At 41.6% G+C, this 25,444-nt stretch overlaps 2 protein-coding genes and 2 long non-coding RNA genes across 7 annotated transcripts; all 4 read left to right on the top strand.

The window, feature by feature from the left end:
- Positions 1-1,061: 1,061 nt before the first annotated feature.
- LOC120736383 (ubiquitin carboxyl-terminal hydrolase 37-like) lies at positions 1,062-5,921 on the top strand. Of its 4 annotated transcripts, none has more exons than XM_040036428.1 (18): positions 1,062-1,385; positions 1,745-1,800; positions 2,127-2,226; positions 2,336-2,419; positions 2,536-2,591; positions 2,929-3,057; positions 3,162-3,290; positions 3,395-3,544; positions 3,692-3,829; positions 3,950-4,018; positions 4,116-4,247; positions 4,340-4,463; positions 4,553-4,704; positions 4,810-4,909; positions 5,103-5,179; positions 5,353-5,461; positions 5,558-5,616; positions 5,793-5,921. In XM_040036428.1, exons 1-18 carry the CDS (start codon positions 1,359-1,361, stop codon positions 5,905-5,907), a joined length of 1,806 nt encoding a protein of 601 aa, XP_039892362.1. In that variant the 5' UTR covers positions 1,062-1,358; the 3' UTR covers positions 5,908-5,921. The 4 variants fall into 4 exon arrangements, with proteins under 4 accessions (XP_039892362.1, XP_039892359.1, XP_039892360.1 ...); XM_040036425.1 differs by having other exon boundaries at positions 1,063-1,385; positions 3,689-3,829; XM_040036426.1 differs by having other exon boundaries at positions 1,064-1,385; positions 3,689-3,829; positions 3,953-4,018.
- A 10,034-nt stretch (positions 5,922-15,955) lies between these two features.
- Positions 15,956-16,401, top strand: LOC120736379 (ubiquitin carboxyl-terminal hydrolase 26-like). Its single transcript, XM_040036422.1, has 3 exons — positions 15,956-16,061; positions 16,154-16,277; positions 16,366-16,401. Exons 1-3 carry the CDS (start codon positions 15,958-15,960, stop codon positions 16,399-16,401), a joined length of 264 nt encoding a protein of 87 aa, XP_039892356.1. The 5' UTR covers positions 15,956-15,957.
- Positions 16,402-17,199: 798 nt separating this feature from the next.
- On the top strand, positions 17,200-17,850 carry LOC120736385. Its single transcript, XR_005696490.1, has 4 exons — positions 17,200-17,243; positions 17,343-17,400; positions 17,577-17,734; positions 17,814-17,850. It is a non-coding gene; the product is annotated as an uncharacterized LOC120736385 (long non-coding RNA).
- A 1,947-nt stretch (positions 17,851-19,797) lies between these two features.
- Positions 19,798-25,391, top strand: LOC120736378. The gene is made up of 4 exons (XR_005696489.1): positions 19,798-20,406; positions 20,757-21,350; positions 21,849-21,943; positions 25,336-25,391. It is a non-coding gene; the product is annotated as an uncharacterized LOC120736378 (long non-coding RNA).
- Positions 25,392-25,444: the final 53 nt, after the last annotated feature.

The following is a 25,444-nucleotide window of genomic DNA, read 5'->3' as shown; positions in this document are numbered from 1 at the left end:
CACACCTTCACACATCGCTACCAAGCACTTATCTGCAGTATCTCACACACACACACACACAGGGCTGAGCTATATCATACTGTTCACGGTAATACCGGTGTAATTTTGGGCAACGATAGGAAAATGAAATATCGTGATAGAATATGGGTAAAACGCGCATGCGCAGTGCCTATGTTTACATACGCACATGGCGGTGACGCAGAATGAGAAGAGCGAAAGTGGATCGTTGAATGAAACGGATGAACCAGAATTGGTTTGTAAAAATGCTGCAACTTCAGTGGTGTGGAACTGGTTTAGCTTTCGTCCATCAGACACAACAAAGCACTATTTTTGGTAGAGCATGCTAGCAGGCCGTCGTTATTACCGTGTTTTTTGGAAAATACGGCACACTTAAAATCAATCCTTTGATTTTTCTGAAAATTGACAGTGCCCCTTATAATCCCGTGCGCCTTATGTATGAATTCTGGTTGTGTTTACTGACCTCGAAACGATTTTATGTGCTACACGGCGCTCGAAAATCTGTCAAATCTTTTAGTGCGACTTTGCTAAGCTACGAACCCGCACCACTTGATGGATTGTTGGAGCATTACGGCTATATTAGGCAGGCGCCTCGCGGAGTGATACGTACTGTGCTTCAACATAATATTACTGTATTGTGTGTGTATAACCTCTTTTTAAGTTTAGTGGATATTATACATGGTTATGCTGAGGATATGTCGGCCAATTTCCACTGGAAATGCCTTTTGGTTAAACTGTCAGCAAGGAATTTGCATTGTTACATTTTTATATAACTTTAATGCACATAAAAACAGCTGCTTGTTTAAGTGAAAATACATTGATGGGGTTTTTTGCACTAATAAAGTTGTGGAGTTGTAAAGTATTTTGTCTAGTGTCAATTATATCGTCAGTTATATCGTTATCGCAAATTTTCAAATGTATATCGTGATAAATATTTTTGGTCATATCGCCCTGCTCTACACACACACACACACACACACACACACACACACACACACACACACACACACACACACACACACCAATTTACTTTTGCACAATACTCAGCATTTTGCACATATCCATTGCACTGTCTTGTCTTGTTTATTTTTGCAATTTTTTGCACATGCACTGTACATTTCAAGCATGTACATTGGGGTTGCTTGGAGACGAGTACCACACAGTTCCAATGAGCATACATTCCAAAATATGCAAACTAGCCCCATACATTATGATGACATATGTTCAGGGTATGAACATTCTATGCTGAAAGCTTATAAATATGCAACTTTTGAACTTGTTTTCAGTTGAACTTTTGCATAGCACAGAAGATTTTCACTGTGATCAAATTAGGTTCAAAGATGTTCAAACGCTTTTTTCTCAGAAAGGTAAGTTTGAAGAGACTTGTAGCACATTTCTCTGTATATTTTCTTACAGTAAATAAGCATTTTGAAGCTTTTAATGGAGCTTCATAGATGATTTTTGTAAAAACTGAATTTTGAACCAAATGAAGGATTTTGTATATCATACCATAAACTTTAAAACTCAAATTAAGGCATGAATAAATTGTTTTTAATTTATTTAAACATATTCATATCGGTCCACTTCATGAGTCGATAGCTCACTAAATTGATAAATAATCTAAAATAATACCAAATTTTCTAACTGGACACTTTTCATGTAGAGGCCTCCCTTGGAATGTTTGTTTTATGCCATTACTGATGTTGGTTTTCTTCTTTCTAAACAGAGATCAAAAAACCAAAACGTGGCAGAGAAGGAAATTCCTTCTACGTCTCAACAGAGGTAAAGAAATGTGTGACTCTTTAATCCAATGTTGCCGGAGATATTTATAGCAGTGGTTTAGTGTGAGCTGTTTTATTTCCCTTTTATTGTTATTTTTCTTCCGCCTTGTGTGTTTATATCGTTTTTACTACTTCTAGTTTTGTCTATTATTTATATCGATTCAGAGATTAGTTGAAAATATAGAGTGTAAATGTACAAAATACATGATTTTGTTCATTTTGGTATTTCATAACAGTTATTATTTTTTATTTGCAATATCCAGGATGCGCTCCTTGTTAAAAATTTCCACTTTGAAAAATAACATTTACACTTTTGTCCTCGATCAGCGTCCCAGATGCTTCTGTTGCTGCCACAACACCTAACCATGAAAATGGTATAAAGAAGAAGAAGAAAATAAAATGGAGACACTTCTTCTGCTGTTTCTCGGTTTGCTTTTACAGAAGACATATGAAATGCATATTCTCCTTAAAATGTACTTGTTAATTTTAAGTGACTTTACTTTTTTAATAACATTATGTTTGTTTGTTCTCTACAGGAAACTGACAGCGATACAGAGGCAGAGACCAACACTGTAAAGCCACAGAAAAAGTCTCGCTGGTCTATTTTCAAATTCTGGAAGGTATGTTTTATGAAAAGAGTCACTATCATCAAGCATTTACTCATCACAATGAAATGGGAGAAATTAAGAGCAATGAAGCACACAGCTATGTCCTGTCTTTTGGTTTCTTTCTACAGAGAAGAAGGCAGGTTGCTCCAGAAACAACAGGGGAACCTGATAAAAAGAGTGACAAGTGAGGGAAACTTTAATCTTCTCACTTTAAAGCAAAATTCTTTTGGGATCCTTCTGGTTGCAGATTTGATACTTAATCTTCTATATATTTGTATAGTTTTGCAGATTAAAGAACATGCAGCATGACTGTACACCTGCCGAGGCAGCACCACCAAAAGAAGACTGCCTAGAAACAAAAGGTCGAGACCTGGTTGCTTCAGAAACAACAGGGGAACCTGATAAAAAGAGTGACAAGTAAGGGAAACTTTAATCTTCTCACTTTAAAGAAAAATTCTTTTGGGATCCTTCTGGTTGCAGATTTGATACTTAATCTTCTATATATTTGTATATTTTTGCAGATTAAAGAACCTGCAGCAGGACTGTACACCTGCCGAGGCAGCACCACCAAAAGAAGACTGCCTAGAAACAAAAGGCCAAGATCTGGTTGCTTCAGAAACAACAGGGGAACCTGATAAAAAGAGTGACAAGTAAGGGAAACTTTAATCTTCTCACTTTAAAGAAAAATTCTTTTGGGATCCTTCTGGTTGCAGATTTGATACTTAATCTTCTATATATTTGTATATTTTTGCAGATTAAAGAACATGCAGCAGGACTGTACACCTGCCGAGGCAGCACCACCAAAAGAAGACTGCCTAGAAACAAAAGGCCAAGATCTGGTTGCTTCAGAAACAACAGGGGAACCTGATAAAAAGAGTGACAAGTAAGGGAAACTTTAATCTTCTCACTTTAAAGAAAAATTCTTTTGGGATCCTTCTGGTTGCAGATTTGATACTTAATCTTCTATATATTTGTATATTTTTGCAGATTAAAGAACATGCAGCATGACTGTACACCTGCCGAGGCAGCACCACCAAAAGAAGACTGCCTAGAAACAAAAGGCCAAGAACTGGACGTCAAGCCTCCACTGAACAGTTCAGAGGACCTAGTACAGGTCATAACTACAGACAATCCCAGGTAAGTGCTTTTAATATTTTGGCCGATTGCTGATCAAAATAAGCATTAGATGGTTGAATGCTGTTCTCCAGAGAGATAATGTTTGTTTGTTGTCCTGTCGTGCTTGCTATGCATCCCTGACTCCTTTCTTCTTTCTGCATCCAGCAGCACCCATAAGGAATGTGGTGAAAGTTCCAACCAGGTTAGAAACACCACTGAACATAATGAGCCATCAGACCTGAGTTGGGACACTTTGATTATGGAGTTTCTGGCACAAGAGGATGTATTGGAGCAGGTGTTTGACATGTAAGAGAAAAACGTCCTCCAAAATGTTTAAACTTCAAAGCTCATGCATACATGCACATACACTGCTTAGCTTCTTGACATCTTTCCTAATTGTGTGTTTGTGTTTTTACCTTTTTGCAATAGTTTAGGGAAAAATGTGAAGGATAGAAAAAAAATGGAAAATAAAGTTCAGACTGTGGACCGCTTCGGGTGAGTACACGTGGTGCACGAGGAACAAAGCTCTCTTTGTCAAAGTGGAAATGAGTTATTTTACACTGATAGTGTAAACTTTGTGTATGTGTGGCAGGTTTCCAAACATTGTAAACAGCTGCTACATGAACTCCTGCCTGCAGAGCCTCCTCAACAATGAGGAGTTCATTAGAGACGTCAGCCGTCAGGAGACTTTGTGGAGAGCAGTCCCAGAAGCTCGGCTCTTAAGGTGCGCTACGTCAACCTTCTACTTTCTTCAGAAACCTGAAGAACAAAGATATCTAACACCAGAAATGTCTGTTTACCCTTTCCTTTTTACAGAAGGCTCATGAACATCAGGGACTGTCATGAATCAAGAGATTATGACCTTAAAAAACGCCGCCTAATATCTTTCAAGAAGGCATTCAGCAAACTGGTTCCTGAATACAAAGGCAGTGCACAGAAAGTGCGTCAGCTATTTGGACATTTTGTTTTTTGCTTTACCTTCTAATGTTTATGTTTATGTTCTAACTCTCCTCTGTGTTTTTCTTTCAGGACGCTCATGAATTCCTAACCATGTTCCTCAATGAGGTGAAAAGCCTCTCACCTCACCTGAAGAGGGAAGCAGCTCTCCTGGGCCAAAGTTATACCTGCCCAGTAGAAGGCCATCATGTTTTCAAAATGGAAAACATGAGGACATGCAAGAGGTAAGCCAGTCTTTCAGAAACACAGGGCTGATTGCAACATTTTCATATACCTCTTTTCCACCTACCTGATCGTTACTTTAACTACGTTACTCCTTAAATGTTTAGCTGCGGTCACCAGTCATCACAACAGGAGGAATTCACAAGCTTGTCCCTTGACCTGGTTCCAGAGGGGTCTGTTGAGGACATGTTAGGGACATACTTGAAGGTAAGATCACAAATTCCAGTAGAGATGTAGTATCACTGATCTTAACACACCTTTTGTGTGTGTGTGTGTGTGTGTGTGTGTGTGTGTGTGTGTGTGTGTGTGTGTGTGTGTGTGTGTGTGTGTGTGTGTGTGTGTGTGTGTGTTGTGATTTTTTTTCTAACATAAATCCTGTTTTCTCTGTGCTGTTGTTTAGGAACAAAAAATCGAATTTACCTGTGACTGTGGCGGGACGACCTCGGAAGTGAAGCCGTCTTTTGATACACTGCCAAGGTGAGTAAGGTCACATCAGAATTGATCGACTGACCTGATTTCCAAACTGTGGCGCACTAAACATCAGAGTTTTTAAGAAAACACTTGAGCAGTCATTTTCTCCCATCTTCGGTTTGTGTTTGACACTCATTCTTCTTATTTTGTACCTTGGTTTTTCTTTTCTTTTCTGCCAGAGTTCTCATCTTTCACCTGAAGAGGTTTGGCTTTACACAAACCTACAAGCTTCAGAAGGTGAATGACCCCGTCAGGCTGCAGAGGGACTTGGTGGTGTCATCCAAACAGGTAAAAACAGACTGCAGAACATCTCAGAGAATCAGCTTAATTATCGCACTGATGTGAGACTTTATGAAACTGATCTTTGGATTTGTTCCTTCTCAGGGTGATGGCCGTTATGAACTCATAAGCATCATTAGTCACTATGGAGGCACAGAATCAGGGTAAAACAACTGACTTGTTACAAACAGAAAATGATTTAACAGAACTTGCTACTTTTGAGTGAAGGACTCACACACAAAAGCTTTTGATGTTTTAAGAAGCACTAAGTCCAAACCACTGTTTGCTTGAATCAGTTGACTTTAGAAGTTGGATTCATTTGTCTTAATGTGATCTCAGGACACTACATCTGTCATTCTGTGCATCCTGAGGAGAGCCCACAGTCTACATCAGATCATTGGCTCACCTATAATGATGCACGGGTGCTCCACACAACTGGATCGGCAGTTTTTTGAGGAACAGCAGCAGTCTGCCTACATCCTGTTTTACAAGAGAAACGTAAGAAGACACAGCAGCTGAGAGAATTTTGAAATGTCCTATTACCTTGTTAATCATTTTTCTCTTCATTCTAAAACAGGATGTGGAAGGCAAGTTAGAGCCATCATCGTGCTGAGAAGGAACAACCGTCGTCTCAGACCGCTGGTAAGTATTGCCCTTAGGAGGAAGGGTCCACCCAGAGAGCCTGGTTCCTCCCAAGATTTCTTCCTCCAGGAGGGAGTTTTTTCTTGCCACCGTCGCCCCACATTCACCGGTCATTCACTAGTAGTGCACCACTACTATAGATAGTCAGGACCGGTGTTTGGCTTGCTCTCTGGGAACAACAAATAAATTAATAATAAAATAAAATAAAGATATTATTAATTTATTTATTTATTTTTTATTAAAATTAACGTAACAACAAAAACAAAAATAACTAATAAAAACTAATTAACTAAGTATTCAACTGTGTTTTGTGAAATTTGTAATGAGTCTCAGTTAAGTTGATGTCACAGAAGTTTCTGAATCAACCATTTAGATTGTTCAACAAACAGATTTACTCAGGTAAAGATGGTAAGCTGGAGCACTGGTACCCTTCTAGTTCAGTTTAAGTTTTTAGACAAATATTCCCTCATTCAGTTGCAGTTTCTGCTTACATTATACATTATTTAGCTGCAAATGTTTAGCTGCAAGTAGCAAAGTCCAAAAGTGACAACATTTCCACTGCACTCTCTCCAGAAATGGCATATAGAACTTTTGATCAAATTAGACATTTATCCTTGAAAAATCCATGAAAATCTTTAATTGTACCTTTTATAACATTGTGGTGGGGCGTGGTCTGCGGTGCCGTGCAGAGAGGGCGGACGCACCTGCACGGCATCCTTAATCACGCCCGCCTAGTTAAAAACACGGGGACTCGGGGGTTTGGGGATTGTTGTGGTGAGATGTAAATAAAGATGGCTCCGAATGATACTCCGTGGTCCCGCCGTGCCTTATTCTCGCCACATTGGTGCCGAAACCCAGGAGGCAGCACGGCGGGTCCGTATCGGAGCCAGGGAATGGAGGAGCTGGCCCAGATGGTGGCCGAAATGGCGGCCGCCCAGCGGGAGCAGGCGGCGGCGGCGGAGGGAGTAGTAGTGACGGAGGAGTCGCGCGATGGGCTGCTCCAGCGGGGAGCGACGGCGGTGACGGATGGACCGCGCAAGGAGCTGGAGGTCCCCGTGCCAGGGGAGCCTGCTCGAGTGGAACTGGCGAGCGAGGCGTACGCCACGCTTGAGATCGCCGTGCTCACCAGATCGGCCTCACCACCACCAGAGGCCAGTACACGCCACACCTCTGCCCAGCCACCTGTGAGCTGGGGCTCACGACTGTGCCGGCCGCGCCGGGTGCACCCGCCACGCATCCGACTTCCGAACCAGCTTGGCCTGCACTGCTGGATTCGCGGGCGGCCACCTGAACTCGCACCTCCCCGTCGCTTGGCCGGGGCCTGGGGGCGCCAGCTGTCCGGGCTGATTCCCTCTCCCACTGGCGGTGGGGGAGTAGGTTCGGCCGGATGGCTCCCCAGCCTCAATCAGGCGATGGGGGTATGTGGTGGGGCGTGGTCTGCGGTGCCGTGCAGAGAGGGCGGACGCACCTGCACGGCACCCTTAATCACGCCCGCCTAGTTAAAAACACGGGGACTCGGGGGTTTGGGGATTGTTGTGTGAGATGTAAATAAAGATGGCTCCGAATGATACTCCGTGGTCCCGCCGTGCCTTATTCTCGCCACAAACATTTTAACAAGTTATTGTCTCCTGCTGCATGTTTCTTGTTTTGGCTGAACTTCATCAGCTCAAAAAACACACCGTGCTGTGGTTTACTGAAAGAACTCATGTACAGGACACACTGAAAGCAGGTTTACAACGTTTAATTAACAAAGTCAAGATCCGTTTAACAACAGCTGAACGAAAGATTTACTTTTTCTCGTCGGTAAAATGGTCAGATGAGGTCCATGCCAATGTGCTCAAGTGGTACCTCCATTAAGGGTAGTAAGGGCATAAAGGCACTTTGGAATGGCCAGCTGGTTCACCAGCTGACACCACTGGACGCACAACATCAGCGCACATCCAAACAGATTCTTGGCCAGTAAAATCGGTCAGTTTTTGGGTCCAGAGTCTTATCTTATTCCAGGTGACCAGCCATCGAGTTGTAACGAGACACCTAAAAAAATCATTTCTCAGTGGCTCTTCTGCGACCAACAAGTAGATGTGTTCTTCCATTGTACAAGTGTCACGACACGCTCAACATGGTCTGTCGTTACAAAATGTGGAAATGTCAGGGCGCACTATTTGACTATCAGCTCTCATCATTTGATCAAAGGGCGAATTGCATAGTGCCATTATCTTCTGTGTAACGAATTGCTGGAACCGGCAAGCTGAACGCGGCCCAAACGCCACGTGTCCCTATTGGCTGTGTGTGCAGCCCTGCATACTGCCCTATTGAGCTACTAAACCCCAACCAATCAGTTTTGAGATTTACTCTATGCATTTCCCCCCGATCTTTCATTTCCACCAGTACTATGGTGTATTTGTGAATATCCAGGACTGACCCGGACAGGTCGCCAGCTGTCGCCAGGTCATTAGTGTCCAAGAGCGCAACCTCTGACTGAGTGCCTGTTTATGCAGTCTGACCACCTGTTGAAGGTAACGTGCTAACATGGCTAACGCTAGCATCACCGCACGTAGCCCCGTTATTTTAAGGTCATCTTAGCTTATGAAATTTTTACGTGGCAGCTGTACGAGCTAGCTACGTGATTTTGTAAGCTGCTGTGCTCTTCACAAATGAAGCTGGAAGCAGCTCAGACTATTAGAACCAGCACTGAGGCCTGTTACATTTATACAGTGTTAGAGCAATGGCTGCAGCCTACAGCCTTTGATTTTAAAGGCCTTAAATTCAGTGATATATACTGTAAATGATTTCTCAGAGATCTTAAGTAGTTAAATCACTGCTGATAGTCTGGTTGTTTATATTTTCACGTTTTTGTGTCTGTAGGGCTGTTTGATGATGATTTGGACTCCTCTGGGAGATGAGGACACACCCACATCTGTTCCATACTGCAGCCATTGATGGTGTGACAGATGCACACACTGGAAAAACCAGCACCTGGACTTCATGCAGGAGAGATGGCCTCAGAGATGGACCAATCAGAGAGCTCCTTACATCCCACAGTGTGGCAAATTTGAATAGCTGCAGTATTTTAAAAATGAAGTTGTTAATCCAACAGCTAATCCAAAGGTTAATCCCTGAGCGAACAGGAATCAAAAATGGATTTTGAAATGCAATTTATTAAATTGGAATTCAAAAATGAATTTACAAATGGAGAATTTATTCTACAATTCAATATTTAAGCACAGAATTCTTTATTTCGATGCGCGTGGCTCTTGTGGTCCTCCATAGTTTTTTAGCTTAGCTTCATCAGCTCCAAAAAGATATTATGTCATGGTTTGCTAAGAGGACTCGTGTACAGGACACACTGAAAGCAGGTTAACAATGTTTAACTAACAAAGTCAATATCAATTGAAAACAGCTGAAATAAACCAAAAATTTTTCTTTGAAGCAAACTCAGAGAACTGTTAGTCAAAAGCAGGTAAGTAGCTGAGGTTTCTTTGATAATTTCACTGTAAGATATATAAAGTTTCTATGAACTTGGCTTTAATATCATCGATTTCCTCGGATACAGTACTGTACAAATGCTTTGAGCCAACCTGACTTTCTTTGTATTTTTTCTCCAATAGGCACACCTCATTGTAGGCTTTGTTGAGGTCCTTGTACTTGCCTTCTTTCATCAAAATTAGTTTTTGTTTACTAAGCCCTGTAACACCAGCATGAATTATTCAAACATAAAGGCACTCAATTCCATACTTACCCTTATTCACAACAACTTGGCATAGAACTGACTGAAATTGTGTCTCTAGGGACTTTGTCTGTCTGTCTGTCTTTGCCCATCAGAGACCCATCATTTGTCATTTCTTTTCTTGTCATTTCTGCAGGGAAGGGGTGGTGCAGCAGGTTTGAGGGGCAATGCCAGTAAGGCTGGGACACGAGCTGCAGCCTCATCCAACCTCTTTTTTTTTTTTTTTTTTCCAGGTGCCCAGCCACCCATTCAGTTTCATCATATCATCCCAAACAATAGCTGTAGAGTTGGATGGAGGATGAAGACAGCAGAGAGAGCAAAAGAAACAGGTAAGAGCGGACAGGTAGTCCGAGTTAGAGCAGGGCGATATGACCAAAAATATTTATCACGATATACATTTGAAGATTTGCGATAACGATATAACTGATGATATAATTGACGCGAGACAAAATACTTTACAACTCCACGACTTTATTAGTGCAAAAGAAACCCAATCAATGTATGTTCACTTAAACAAGCAGCTGTTTTTTATGTGCATTAAAGCTATATAAAAATGTAACAGTGCAAATAAAATCGTTTCGAGGTCAGTAAACACAACCAGAATTCATACATAAGGCACACGGGATTATAAGGGGCACTGTCGATTTTTAGAAAAATCAAAGGATTGATTTTAAGTGTGCCGTATTTTCCAAAAAACACGGTAATAACGACGGCCTGCTAGCATGCTCTACCAAAAATGTGCTTTGTTGTGTATCTGATGGACGAAAGCTAAACCAGTTCCACACCACTGAGGTTGCAGCATTCAGCGATCCGCTTTCGCCCTTCTCATTCTCCATCGCCAGCACGCTTTTTTCCACCATGTGCGTATGAAAACAAAGGTACTGCGCATGCGCGTTTTACCCATATTCTATCGCGATATTTCATTTTCTTATTGTTGCCCAACATTATACCAGTATTACTGTGAACGGTATGATATGGCCCAGCCCTAGCCAGAGTTAACAAAAACTTTTAAAGCCAGTGTAGCTTCTGTTTTGAACACATTTATTGATGATGATTTTACATAATAAGCAGTGTATTATACTGTAATCAGATGTGGATTCTAGCTTTACTAGTAATTGTCACAAATACTGTTTATTTGCCGTATTTACAGATAGTGAAATAAAATGGAAAATAATTCTTTCATAATTGTATACTCAGCTTGGTCAAGACAATAACTCCAGAACAAGAGGCATAGGATTTTGAATTAATACCAATGGTGCATCTACTGATATTCAGTTTGAATATCAGTGACCTTGACCTCAAGGTTAAAGGTCAAGTTTTCCGAAAATCTTGTGAATGTTACAACTTGGTGACAGGAAGGAAGTCACCTAGTTTGCTCAAATTTGTACCATAGGTGCAATTACTAGTAGGCTGAAGGGTTGCGCCAGGGGCCATCTGTAGAGATGTAGGGTCAACAACCTGTCTGAACGTGGACAAAACAAAAGAGATGATTGTTGACTTCAGGAGAGCACAGAGAGCTCACTTCCCACTTAACATCACTGGATCCTCTTGGAGGTCGTCAAGAGCACCAAATTCCTTGATGTCCACCTGGCGGAGAACCTTTTCTGGTCCCTTAACCCCAGCTCCATAACTAAGGAGGCCCAACAGCATCTCTACTTCCTGCGGAAGCTGAGGAAAGCCCATCTCTCACCATCCATTCTCACCACCTTCTACAGAGGGACTATTGAGAGCGTCCTGAGCAGCTGCATCACTATCTAGTATGGTAACTGCACCGTATCAGATCGCAGTACCCTACAACTGATAGTGAGAGCAGCTGAGAAGATCATTGGAGCCCCTCTCCCCTCCATCATGGACACTTTAAGCACCCGCTCCATCCGCAAAGCCACCAGCATTATGGAGGACCTCACACACTCTTCACCCTGCTGCCTTCTGGAAAGAGGGTACCAGCAAGCCGTCAGACTCCTGAACACTGGACTGACACTGGACTGACACACACACACACACCTTCACACATCGCTACCAAGCACTTATCTGCAGTATCTCACACACACACACACATAGGGCTGAGCTATATCATACCGTTCACGGTAATACCGGTGTAATTTTGGGCAACGATAGGAAAATGAAATATCGTGATAGAATATGGGTAAAACGCGCATGCGCAGTGCCTATGTTTACATACGCACATGGCGGTGATGCAGAATGAGAAGAGCGAAAGTGGATCGTTGAATGAAACGGATGAACCAGAATTGGTTTGTAAAAATGCTGCAACTTCAGTGGTGTGGAACTGGTTTAGCTTTCGTCCATCAGACACAACAAAGCACTATTTTTGGTAGAGCATGCTAGCAGGCCGTCGTTATTACCGTGTTTTTTGGAAAATACGGCACACTTAAAATCAATCCTTTGATCTTTTTGATTTTTGACAGTGCCCCTTATAATCCCGTGCGCCTTATGTATGAATTCTGGTTGTGTTTACTGACCTCGAAACGATTTTATGTGCTACACGGCGCTCGAAAATCTGTCAAATCTTTTAGTGCGAATTTGCTAAGCTACGAACCCGCACCACTTGATGGATTGTTGGAGCATTACGGCTATATTAGGCAGGCGCCTCGCGGAGTGATACGTACTGTGCTTCAACATAATATTACTGTATTGTTGTGTGTATAACCTCTTTTTAAGTTTAGTGGATATTATACATGGTATGCTGAGGATATGTCGGGCAATTTCCACTGGAAATGCCTTTTGGTTAAAACTTTCAGCAAGGAATTTGCATTGTTACATTGTTATAATAACTTTAATGCCATAAAAACAGCTTGCTTGTTTAAGTGAAAATACAGTGATGGGGTTTTTTGCACTAATAAAGTTGTGGAGTTGTAAAGTATTTTGTCTAGTGTCAATTATATCGTCAGTTATATCGTTATCGCAAATTTTCAAATGATATCGTGATAAATATTTTGGTCATATCGCCCTGCTCTACACACACACACACACACACACCACACACACACACACACACACACCAATTTACTTTTGCACAATACTCAGCATTTTGCACATATCCATTGCACTGTCTTGTCTTGTTTATTTTTGCAATTTTTTGCACATGCACTGTACATTTCAAGCATGTACATTGGGGTTGCTTGGAGACGAGTACCACACAGTTCCAATGAGCATACATTCCAAAATATGCAAACTAGCCCCATACATTATGATGACATATGTTCAGGGTATGAACATTCTATGCTGAAAGCTTAAATATGCAACTTTTGAACTTGTTTTCAGTTGAACTTTTGCATAGCACAGAAGATTTTCACTGTGATCAAATTAGGTTCAAAGATGTTCAAACGCTTTTTCTCAGAAAGGTAAGTTTGAAGAGACTTGTAGCACATTTCTCTGTATATTTTCTTACAGTAAATAAGCATTTGAAGCTTTTAATGGAGCTTCATAGATGATTTTTGTAAAAACTGAATTTTGAACCAAATGAAGGATTTTGTATATCATACCATAAACTTTAAAACTCAAATTAAGGCATGAATAAATTGTTTTTAATTTATTTAAACATATTCTATCGGGTCCACTTCAATGAGTCGATAGCTCACTAAATTGATAAATAATCTAAAATAATACCAAATTTCTAACTGGACACTTTTCATGTAGAGGCCTCCCTTGGAATGTTTGTTTTATGCCATTACTGATGTTGGTTTTCTTCTTTCTAAACAGAGATCAAAAACCAAAACGTGGCAGAGAAGGAAATTCCTTCTACGTCTCAACAGAGGTAAAGAAATGTGTGACTCTTTAATCCAATGTTGCCCGGAGATATTTATAGCAGTGGTTTAGTGTGAGCTGTTTTATTTCCTTTTATTGTTATTTTTCTTCCGCCTTGTGTGTTTATATCGTTTTTACTACTTCTAGTTTTGTCTATTATTTATATCGATTCAGAGATTAGTTGAAAATATAGAGTGTAAATGTACAAAATACATGATTTTGTTCATTTTGGTATTTCATAACAGTTATTATTTTTTATTTGCAATATCCAGGATGCGCTCCTTGTTAAAAATTTCCACTTTGAAAAATAACATTTACACTTTTGTCCTCGATCAGCGTCCCAGATGCTTCTGTTGCTGCCACAACACCTAACCATGAAAATGGTATAAAGAAGAAAGAAGAAAATAAAATGGAGACACTTCTTCTGCTGTTTCTCGGTTTGCTTTACAGAAGACATATGAAATGCATATTTTCCTTAAAATGTATTTGTTAATTTTAAGTGACTTTTCTTTTTTAATAACATTATGTTTGTTCGTTCTCTACAGGAAACTGACAGCGATACAGAGGCAGAGACCCCCCACTGTAAAGCCACAGAAAAAAGTCCCGCTGGTCTATTTTCAAATTCTGGAAGGTATGTTTTATGGAAAGAGTCACTATCATCAAGCATTTATTCATCACAATGAAATGGGAGCAATTAAGAGCAATGAAGCACACAGCTATGTCCTGTCTTTGGTTTCTTTCTACAGAGAAGAAGGCAGGTTGCTCCGAAACAACAGGGGAACACTGATAAAAAGAGTGACAAGTAAGGGAAAACATTAATCTTCTCACTTTATAAGCAAAAGTTCTTTTGGGATCCTTCTGGTTGCAGATTTGATACTTATCTCTATATATTTGTATATTTTTTGCAGATTAAAGAACCTGCAGCAGGACTGTAACACCTGCCGAGGCAGCACCACCAAAAGAAGACTGCCTAGAAACAAATGGTCGAGACCTGGTTTGCTTCAGAAACCAACAGGGGAACCTGATAAAAAGAGTGACAGTAGGGATACTTTAATCTTCTCACTTTAAAGAGGAAAAATTCTTTGGATCCTTCTGTTGCAGATTTGATACTTAATCTCTTATATATTTGTATATTTTGCAGATTAAAAGAACCTGCATCAGGAACTGTACACCTGCCCGAGGCAGCACCACCAAAAAGAAGACTGGCCTAGAAACAAGAGGCCAGATCTGGTTGCTTCAAGAAACAACAGGGGAACCTGATAAAAAGAGTGACAAGTAAGGGAAACTTTAATCTTCTCACTTTAAAGAAAAATTCTTTTGGGATCCTTCTGGTTGCAGATTTGATACTTATCTTCTATATATTTGTATATTTTTGCAGATTAAAGAACCTGCAGCAGGACTGTCACCTGCCTGAGGCAGCACCATCAAAAAGAAGACTGCCCTAGAAAGCAAAAGGTCGAGACCTGGTTGCTTCAGAAACAACAGGGGAACCTGATAAAAAGAGTGACAAGTAAGGGGAACTTTAATCTTCTCAACTTTAAAGAAAATTCTTTTGGGATCCTTCTGGTTGCAGATTTGATTACTTAATTCTTCTATATATTTGTATATTTTTTGCAGATTAAAGAACCTGCAGCAGGACTGTACACCTGCCGAGGCAAGCACCATCAAAAGAAGACTGCCTAGAAACAAAAGGCCAAGAACTGGACGTCAAGCCTCCACTGAACAGTTCAGAGGACCTAGTACAGGTCATAACTACAGACAATCCCAGTAAGTGCTTTTAATATTTTGGCCGATTTGCTGATCAAAATAAGCATTAGATGGTTGAAATGCTGTTCTCCAGAGAGATAATGTTTGTTTGTTTGTCCTGTCGTGCTTGCTATGCATCCCTGACTCCTTTCTTCTTTCTGCAGCCAGCAGCAACCCATAAGGAATGTGGTGAAAGTTCCAACCAGGTTTAGAAACACCACTGAACATAATGAGCCATCAGCCTGAGTTGGGACACTTTGTATGGAGTTTCTGGCACAAAAGAGGATTTATGGAGCAGGTGTTTGACATATAAGAGAAAAACGTCCTCCAAAATGTTTAAACTTCAAAGCTCATGCATACATGCACATACACTGCTTAGCTTCTTGACATCTTGCCTAATTGTGTGTTTTGTGTTTTTAACCTTTTTGCAATAGTTTAGGGAAAAATGTGAAGGATAGAAAAAAAAAATGGAAAATAAAAGTTCAGACTGTGGACCGCTTCGGGTGAGGTACACGTGGTGCACGAGGAACAAAGCTCTCTTTGTCAAAGTGGAAATGAGTTATTTTACACTGATAGTGTAAACTTTGTGTATGTGTGGCAGGTTTCCAAACATTGGTGCTGCTACATGAACTCCTGCCTGCAGAGCCTCCTCAACAATGAGGAGTTCATTAGAGACGTCAGCCGTCAGGAGACTTTGTGGAGAGCAGTCCCAGAAGCTCGGCTCTTAAGGTGCGCTACGTCAACCTTCTACTTTCTTCAGAAACCTGAAGAACAAAGATATCTAACACCAGAAATGTCTGTTTACCCTTTCCTTTTTACAGAAGGCTCATGAACATCAGGGACTGTCATGAATCAAGAGATTATGACCTTAAAAAACGCCGCCTAATATCTTTCAAGAAGGCATTCAGCAAACGGGTTCCTGAATACAAAGGCAGTGCACAGAAAGTGCGTCAGCTATTTGGACATTTTGTTTTTTGCTTTACCTTCTATGTTTATGTTTATGTTCTAAATCTCCTCTGTGTTTTTCTTTCAGGACGCTCATGAATTCCTAACCATGTTTCCTCAATGAGGTGAAAAGCCTCTCACCTCACCTGAAGAGGGAAGCAGCTCTCCTGGGCCAAAGTTATACCTGCCCAGTAGAAGGCCATCATGTTTTCAAAATGGAAAACATGAGGACATGCAAGAGGTAAGCCAGTCTTTCAGAAACACAGGGCTGATTGCAACATTTTCATATACCTCTTTTCCACCTACCTGATCGTTACTTTAACTACTGTTACTCCTTAAATGTTTAGCTGCGGGTCACCAGTCATCACAACCAGGAGGAATTCACAAGCTTGTCCCTTGACCTGGTTCCAGAGGGGTCTGTTGAGGACATGTTAGGGACATACTTGAAGGTAAGATCACAAATTCCAGTAGAGATGTAGTATCACTGATCTTAACACACCTTTTGTGTGGTGTGTGTTGGTGTGTGTGTGTGTGTGTGTGTGTGTGCATATGTTGTGATTTTTTTTCTAACATAAATCCGGTTTTCTATGTGCTGTTGTTTAGGATAAAAAAATCGAATTTACCTGTGATGTGGAGGGGACGACCTCGGAAAGTGAAAGCCGTCTTTGATACACTGCCAAGGTGAGTAAGGTCACATCAGAATTGATCTGACTGACCTGATTTCCAAACTGTGGCGCACTAAACATCAGAGTTTTTAAGAAAACAATTGAGCAGTCATTTTCTCCATCTTCGGTTTGTGTTTGGACACTCATTCTTCTTATTTTGTACCTTGGTTTTTCTTTTCTTTTCTGCCAGAGTTCTCATCTTTCAACCTGAAGAGGTTTGGCTTTACACAAACCTACAAGCTTCAGAAGGTGAATGAACCCCGTCAGGCTGCAGAGGGACTTGGTGGTGTCATCCAAACAGGTAAAAACAGACTGCAGAACATATCAGAGAATCAGCTTAATTATCGTACTGCTGTGAGGACCTTTTATGAAACTGATCTTTGGATTTGTTCCTTCTCAGGGTGATGGCCGTTATGAACTCATAAGCATCATTAGTCACTATGGAGGCACAGAATCAGGTAAAACAACTGACTTGTTACAAACAGAAAATGATTTAACAGAACTTGCTACTTTTGAGTGAAGGACTCACACACAAAAGCTTTTGATGTTTTAAGAAGCACTAAGTCCAAACCACTGTTTGCTTGAATCAGTTGACTTTTAGAAGTTGGATTCATTTGTCTTAATGTGATCTCAGGACACTACATCTGTCATTCTGTGCATCCTGAGGAGATCCCACAGTCTACATCAGATCATTGGCTCACCTATAATGATGCACGGGTGCTCCACACAACTGGATCGGCAGTTTTTGAGGAACAGCAGCAGTCTGCCTACATCCTGTTTTACAAGAGAAACGTAAGAAGACACAGCAGCTGAGAGAATTTTGAAATGTCCTATTACCTTGTTAATCATTTTTCTCTTCATTCTAAAACAGGATGTGGAAGCAAGTTAGAGCCATCATCGTGCTGAGAGGAACAACCGTCGTCTCAGACCGCTGGTAAGTATTGCCCTTAGGAGGAAGGGTCCACCCAGAGAGCCTGGTTCCTCCCAAGATTTCTTCCTCCAGGAGGGAGTTTTTTCTTGCCACCGTCGCCCCACATTCACCGGTCATTCACTAGTAGTGCACCACTACTATAGATAGTCAGGACCGGTGTTTGGCTTGCTCTCTGGGAACAACAAATAAATTAATAATAAAATAAAATAAAGATATTATTAATTTATTTATTTATTTTTATTAAAATTAACGTAACAACAAAAACAAAATAACTAATAAAACTAATTAACTAAGTATTCAACTGTGTTTTGTGAAATTTGTAATGAGTCTCAGTTAAGTTGATGTCACAGAAGTTTCTGAATCAACCATTTAGATTGTTCAACAAACAGATTTACTCAGGTAAAGATGGTAAGCTGGAGCACTGGTACCCTTCTAGTTCAGTTTAAGTTTTTAGACAAATATTCCCTCATTCAGTTGCAGTTTCTGCTTACATTATACATTATTTAGCTGCAAATGTTTAGCTGCAAGTAGCAAAGTCCAAAAGTGACAACATTTCCACTGCACTCTCTCCAGAAATGGCATATAGAACTTTTGATCAAATTAAGACATTTATCCTTGAAAAAATCCATGAAAATCTTTAATTGCTAACTTTATAACATTGTGGTTGGGGCGTGGTCTGCGGTGCCGTGCAGAGAGGGCGTACGCACCTGCACTGCATCCTTATCACGCCCGCCTTAGTTAAAAACACGGGGACTCGGGGGTTTGGGGATGGTTTGTGGTGAGATGTAAATAAAGATTGGCTCCGAATGATACTCCTTAGTCCCGCCGTGCCTTATTCTCAGCCATCATTGGTGCCGAAACCCAGGAGGCAGCACGGCGGGGTCCGTATCGGAGCCAGGAATGGAGGAGCTGGCCCAGATGGTGGTCCGAAAGTGCGGGCCGCGTCCAGCGGGAGCAAGGCCTGGCCTGGGCGGAGGGAGTTAGTAGTGACGGAGGGAGTCGCGCGATGGCTGCTCCAGCGGGGGAGCGACGGCGGTGACGGATGGACCGCGCAAGGAGCTGGAGGTCCCCGTGCCAGGGGAGCCTGCTCGAGTGGAACTGGCGAGCGAGGCGTACGCCACGCTTGAGATCGCCGTGCTCACCAGATCGGCCTCACCACCACCAGAGGCCAGTACACGCCACACCTCTGCCCAGCCACCTGTGAGCTGGGGCTCACGACTGTGCCGGCCGCGCCGGGTGCACCCGCCACGCATCCGACTTCCGAACCAGCTTGGCCTGCACTGCTGGATTCGCGGGCGGCCACCTGAACTCGCACCTCCCCGTCGCTTGGCCGGGGCCTGGGGGCGCCAGCTGTCCGGCTGATTCCCTCTCCCACTGGCGGTGGGGGAGTAGGTTCGGCCGGATGGCTCCCCAGCCTCAATCAGGCGATGGGGGTATGTGGTGGGGCGTGGTCTGCGGTGCCGTGCAGGGAGGGCGGACGCACCTGCACGGCACCCTTAATCACGCCCGCCTAGTTAAAAACACGGGGACTCGGGGGTTTGGGGATTGTTGTGGTGAGATGTAAATAAAGATGGCTCCGAATGATACTCCGTGGTCCCGCCGTGCCTTATTCTCGCCACAAACATTTTAACAAGTTATTGTCTCCTGCTGCATGTTTCTTGTTTTGGCTGAACTTCATCAGCTCAAAAAACACACCGTGCTGTGGTTTACTGAAAGAACTCATGTACAGGACACACTGAAAGCAGGTTTACAACGTTTAATTAACAAAGTCAAGATCCGTTAACAACAGCTGAACGAAAGATTTACTTTTTCTCGTCGGTAAAATGGTCAGATGAGGTCCATGCCAATGTGCTCAAGTGGTACCTCCATTAAGGGGCAGTAAGGGCATAAAGGCACTTTTGGAATGGCCAGCTGGTTCACCAGCTGACACCACTGGACGCACAACATCAGCGCACATCCAAACAGATTCTTGGCCAGTAAAATCGGTCAGTTTTTGGGCCCAGAGTCTTATCTTATTCCAGGTGACCAGCCATCGAGTTGTAACGAGCCACCTAAAAAAATCATTTCTCAGTGGCTCTTCTGCGACCAACAAGTAGATGTGTTCTTCCATTGTACAAGTGTCACGACACGCTCAACATGGTCTGTCGTTACAAAATGTGGAAATGTCAGGGCGCACTATTTGACTATCAGCTCTCATCATTTGATCAAAGGGCGAATTGCATAGTGCCATTATCTTCTGTGTAACGAATTGCTGGAACCGGCAAGCTGAACGCGGCCCAAACGCCACGTGTCCCTATTGGCTGTGTGTGCAGCCCTGCATACTGCCCTATTGAGCTACTAAACCCCAACCAATCAGTTTTGAGATTTACTCTATGCATTTCCCCCCGATCTTTCATTTCCACCAGTACTATGGGGTATTTGTGAATATCCAGGACTGACCCGGACAGGTCGCCAGCTGTCGCCAGGTCATTAGTGTCCAAGAGCGCAACCTCTGACTGAGTGCCTGTTTATGCAGTCTGACCACCTGTTGAAGGTAACGTGCTAACATGGCTAACGCTAGCATCACCGCACGTAGCCCCGTTATTTTAAGGTCATCTTAGCTTATGAAATTTTTACGTGGCAGCTGTACGAGCTAGCTACGTGATTTTGTAAGCTGCTGTGCTCTTCACAAATGAAGCTGGAAGCAGCTCAGACTATTAGAACCAGCACTGAGGCCTGTTACATTTATACAGTGTTAGAGCAATGGCTGCAGCCTACAGCCTTTGATTTTAAAGGCCTTAAATTCAGTGATATATACTGTAAATGATTTCTCAGAGATCTTAAAGTAGTTAAATCACTGCTGATAGTCTGGTTGTTTATATTTTCACGTTTTTGTGTCTGTAGGGCTGTTTGATGATGATTTGGACTCCTCTGGGAGATGAGGACACACCCACATCTGTTCCATACTGCAGCCATTGATGGTGTGACAGATGCACACACTGGAAAACCAGCACCTGGACTTCATGCAGGAGAGATGGCCTCAGAGATGGACCAATCAGAGAGCTCCTTACATCCCACAGTGTGGCAAATTTGAATAGCTGCAGTATTTTAAAAATGAAGTTGTTAATCCAACAGCTAATCCAAAGGTTAATCCCTGAGCGAACAGGAATCAAAAATGGATTTTGAAATGCAATTTATTAAATTGGAATTCAAAAATGAATTTACAAATGGAGAATTTATTCTACAATTCAATATTTAAGCACAGAATTCTTTATTTCGATGCGCGTGGCTCTTGTGGTCCTCCATAGTTTTTAGCTTAGCTTCATCAGCTCCAAAAAGATATTATGTCATGGTTTGCTAAGAGGACTCGTGTACAGGACACACTGAAAGCAGGTTAACAATGTTTAACTAACAAAGTCAATATCAATTGAAAACAGCTGAAATAAACCAAAAATTTTTCTTTGAAGCAAAACTCAGAGAACTGTTAGTCAAAAGCAGGTAAGTAGCTGAGGTTTCTTTGATAATTTCACTGTAAGATATATAAGTTTCTATGAACTTGGCTTTAATATCATCGATTTCCTCGGATACAGTACTGTACAAATGCTTTGAGCCAACCTGACTTTCTTTGTATTTTTTCTCCAATAGGCACACCTCATTGTAGGCTTTGTTGAGGTCCTTGTACTTGCCTTCTTTCATCAAAATTAGTTTTTGTTTACTAAGCCCTGTAACACCAGCATGAATTATTCAAACATAAAAAAGGCACTCAATTCCATACTTACCCTTATTCACAACAACTTGGCATAGAACTGACTGAAATTGTGTCTCTAGGGACTTTGTCTGTCTGTCTGTCTTTGCCCATCAGAGACCCATCATTTGTCATTTCTTTTCTTGTCATTTCTGCAGGGAAGGGGTGGTGCAGCAGGTTTGAGGGGCAATGCCAGTAAGGCTGGGATACGAGCTGCAGCCTCATCCAACCTCTTTTTTTTTTTTTTCCAGGTGCCCAGCCACCCTTCAGTTTCATCATATCATCCCAAACAATAGCTGTAGAGTTGGATGGAGGATGAAGACAGCAGAGAGAGCAAAAGAAACAGGTAAGAGCGGACAGGTAGTCCGAGTTAGAGCAGGGCGATATGACCAAAAATATTTATCACGATATACATTTGAAGATTTGCGATAACGATATAACTGATGATATAATTGACGCAAGACAAAATACTTTACAACTCCACGACTTTATTAGTGCAAAAGAAACCCAATCAATGTATGTTCACTTAAACAAGCAGCTGTTTTTATGTGCATTAAAGCTATATAAAAATGTAACAGTGCAAATAAAATCGTTTCGAGGTCAGTAAACACAACCAGAATTCATACATAAGGCACACGGGATTATAAGGGGCACTGTCGATTTTTAGAAAAATCAAAGGATTGATTTTAAGTGTGCCGTATTTTCCAAAAAACACGGTAATAACGACGGCCTGCTAGCATGCTCTACCAAAAATGTGCTTTGTTGTGTATCTGATGGACGAAAGCTAAACCAGTTCCACACCACTGAGGTTGCAGCATTCAGCGATCCGCTTTCGCCCTTCTCATTCTCCATCGCCAGCACGCTTTTTCCACCATGTGCGTATGAAAACAAAGGTACTGCGCATGCGCGTTTTACCCATATTCTATCGCGATATTTCATTTTCTTATTGTTGCCCAACATTATACCAGTATTACTGTGAACGGTATGATATGGCCCAGCCCTAGCCAGAGTTAACAAAAACTTTTAAAGCCAGTGTAGCTTCTGTTTTGAACACATTTATTGATGATGATTTTACATAAATAAGCAGTGTATTATACTGTAATCAGATGTGGATTCTAGCTTTACTAGTAATTGTCACAAATACTGTTTATTTGCCGTATTTACAGATAGTGAAATAAAATGGAAAATAATTCTTTCATAATTGTATACTCAGCTTGGTCAAGACAATAACTCCAGAACAAGAGGCATAGGATTTTGAATTAATACCAATGGTGCATCTACTGATATTCAGTTTGAATATCAGTGACCTTGACCTCAAGGTCAAAGGTCAAGTTTTCTGAAAATCTTGTGAATGTTACAACTTGGTGACAGGAAGGAAGTCACCTAGTTTGCTCAAATTTGTACCATAGGTGCAATTACTAGTAGGCTGAAGGGTTGCGCTAGGGGCCATCTGTAGAGATGTAGGGTCAACAACCTGTCTGAACGTGGACAAAACAAAAGAGATGATTGTTGACTTCAGGAGAGCACAGAGAGCTCACTTCCCACTTAACATCACTGGATCCTCTTTGGAGGTCGTCAAGAGCACCAAATTCCTTGATGTCCACCTGGCGGAGAACCTTTTCTGGTCCCTTAACCCCAGCTCCATAACTAAGGAGGCCCAACAGCATCTCTACTTCCTGCGGAAGCTGAGGAAAGCCCATCTCTCACCATCCATTCTCACCACCTTCTACAGAGGGACTATCGAGAGCGTCCTGAGCAGCTGCATCACTATCTAGTATGGTAACTGCACCGTATCAGATCGCAGTACCCTACAACTGATAGTGAGAGCAGCTGAGAAGATCATTGGAGCCCCTCTCCCCTCCATCATGGACACTTTAAGCACCCGCTCCATCCGCAAAGCCACCAGCATTATGGAGGACCTCACACACTCTTCACCCTGCTGCCTTCTGGAAAGAGGTACCAGCAAGCCGTCAGACTCCTGAACACTGGTGACTGGACTGACACACACACACACCTTCACACATCGCTACCAAGCACTTATCTGCAGTATCTCACACACACACACATAGGGCTGAGCTATATCATACGTTCACGGTAATACCGGTGTAATTTTGGGCAACGATAGGAAAATGAAATATCGTGATAGAATATGGGTAAAACGCGCATGCGCAGTGCCTATGTTTACATACGCACATGGCGGTGACGCAGAATGAGAAGAGCGAAAGTGGATCGTTGAATGAAACGGATGAACCAGAATTGGTTTGTAAAAATGCTGCAACTTCAGTGGTGTGGAACTGGTTTAGCTTTCGTCCATCAGACACAACAAAGCACTATTTTTGGTAGAGCATGCTAGCAGGCCGTCGTTATTACCGTGTTTTTTGGAAAATACGGCACACTTAAAATCAATCCTTTGATCTTTTTGATTTGACAGTGCCCCTTATAATCCCGTGCGCCTTATGTATGAATTCTGGTTGTGTTTACTGACCTCGAAACGATTTTATGTGCTACACGGCGCTCGAAAATCTGTCAAATCTTTTAGTGCGACTTTGCTAAGCTACGAACCCGCACCACTTGATGGATTGTTGGAGCATTACGGCTATTAGGCAGGCGCCTCGCGGAGTGATACGTACTGTGCTTCAACATAATATTACTGTATTGTGTGTGTATAACCTCTTTTTAAGTTTAGTGGATATTATACATGGTTATGCTGAGGATATGTCGGCCAATTTCCACTGGAAATGCCTTTTGGTTAAACTGTCAGCAAGGAATTTGCATTGTTACATTTTTATATAACTTTAATGCACATAAAAACAGCTGCTTGTTTAAGTGAAAATACATTGATGGGGTTTTTTGCACTAATAAAGTTGTGGAGTTGTAAAGTATTTTGTCTAGTGTCAATTATATCGTCAGTTATATCGTTATCGCAAATTTTCAAATGTATATCGTGATAAATATTTTTGGTCATATCGCCCTGCTCTACACACACACACACACACACACACACACACACACACACACACACACACACACACACACCAATTTACTTTTGCACAATACTCAGCATTTTGCACATATCCATTGCACTGTCTTGTCTTGTTTATTTTTGCAATTTTTTGCACATGCACTGTACATTTCAAGCATGTACATTGGGGTTGCTTGGAGACGAGTACCACACAGTTCCAATGAGCATACATTCCAAAATATGCAAACTAGCCCCATACATTATGATGACATATGTTCAGGGTATGAACATTCTATGCTGAAAGCTTATAAATATGCAACTTTTGAACTTGTTTTCAGTTGAACTTTTGCATAGCACAGAAGATTTTCACTGTGATCAAATTAGGTTCAAAGATGTTCAAACGCTTTTTCTCAGAAAGGTAAGTTTGAAGAGACTTGTAGCACATTTCTCTGTATATTTTCTTACAGTAAATAAGCATTTTGAAGCTTTTAATGGAGCTTCATAGATGATTTTTGTAAAAACTGAATTTTGAACCAAATGAAGGATTTTGTATATCATACCATAAACTTTAAAACTCAAATTAAGGCATGAATAAATTGTTTTTAATTTATTTAAACATATTCATATCGGTCCACTTCATGAGTCGATAGCTCACTAAATTGATAAATAATCTAAAATAATACCAAATTTTCTAACTGGACACTTTTCATGTAGAGGCCTCCCTTGGAATGTTTGTTTATGCCATTACTGATGTTGGTTTTCTTCTTTCTAAACAGAGATCAAAAAACCAAAACGTGGCAGAGAAGGAAATTCCTTCTACGTCTCAACAGAGGTAAAGAAATGTGTGACTCTTTAATCCAATGTTGCCGGAGATATTTATAGCAG

Source organism: Simochromis diagramma, unplaced genomic scaffold (genome assembly GCF_900408965.1).
Source record: "Simochromis diagramma unplaced genomic scaffold, fSimDia1.1 OVJJ01000063.1, whole genome shotgun sequence".
In the NCBI taxonomy this organism is placed as follows: domain Eukaryota; kingdom Metazoa; phylum Chordata; class Actinopteri; order Cichliformes; family Cichlidae; genus Simochromis; species Simochromis diagramma.
This window is presented reverse-complemented; position numbering and strand designations above follow the sequence as displayed.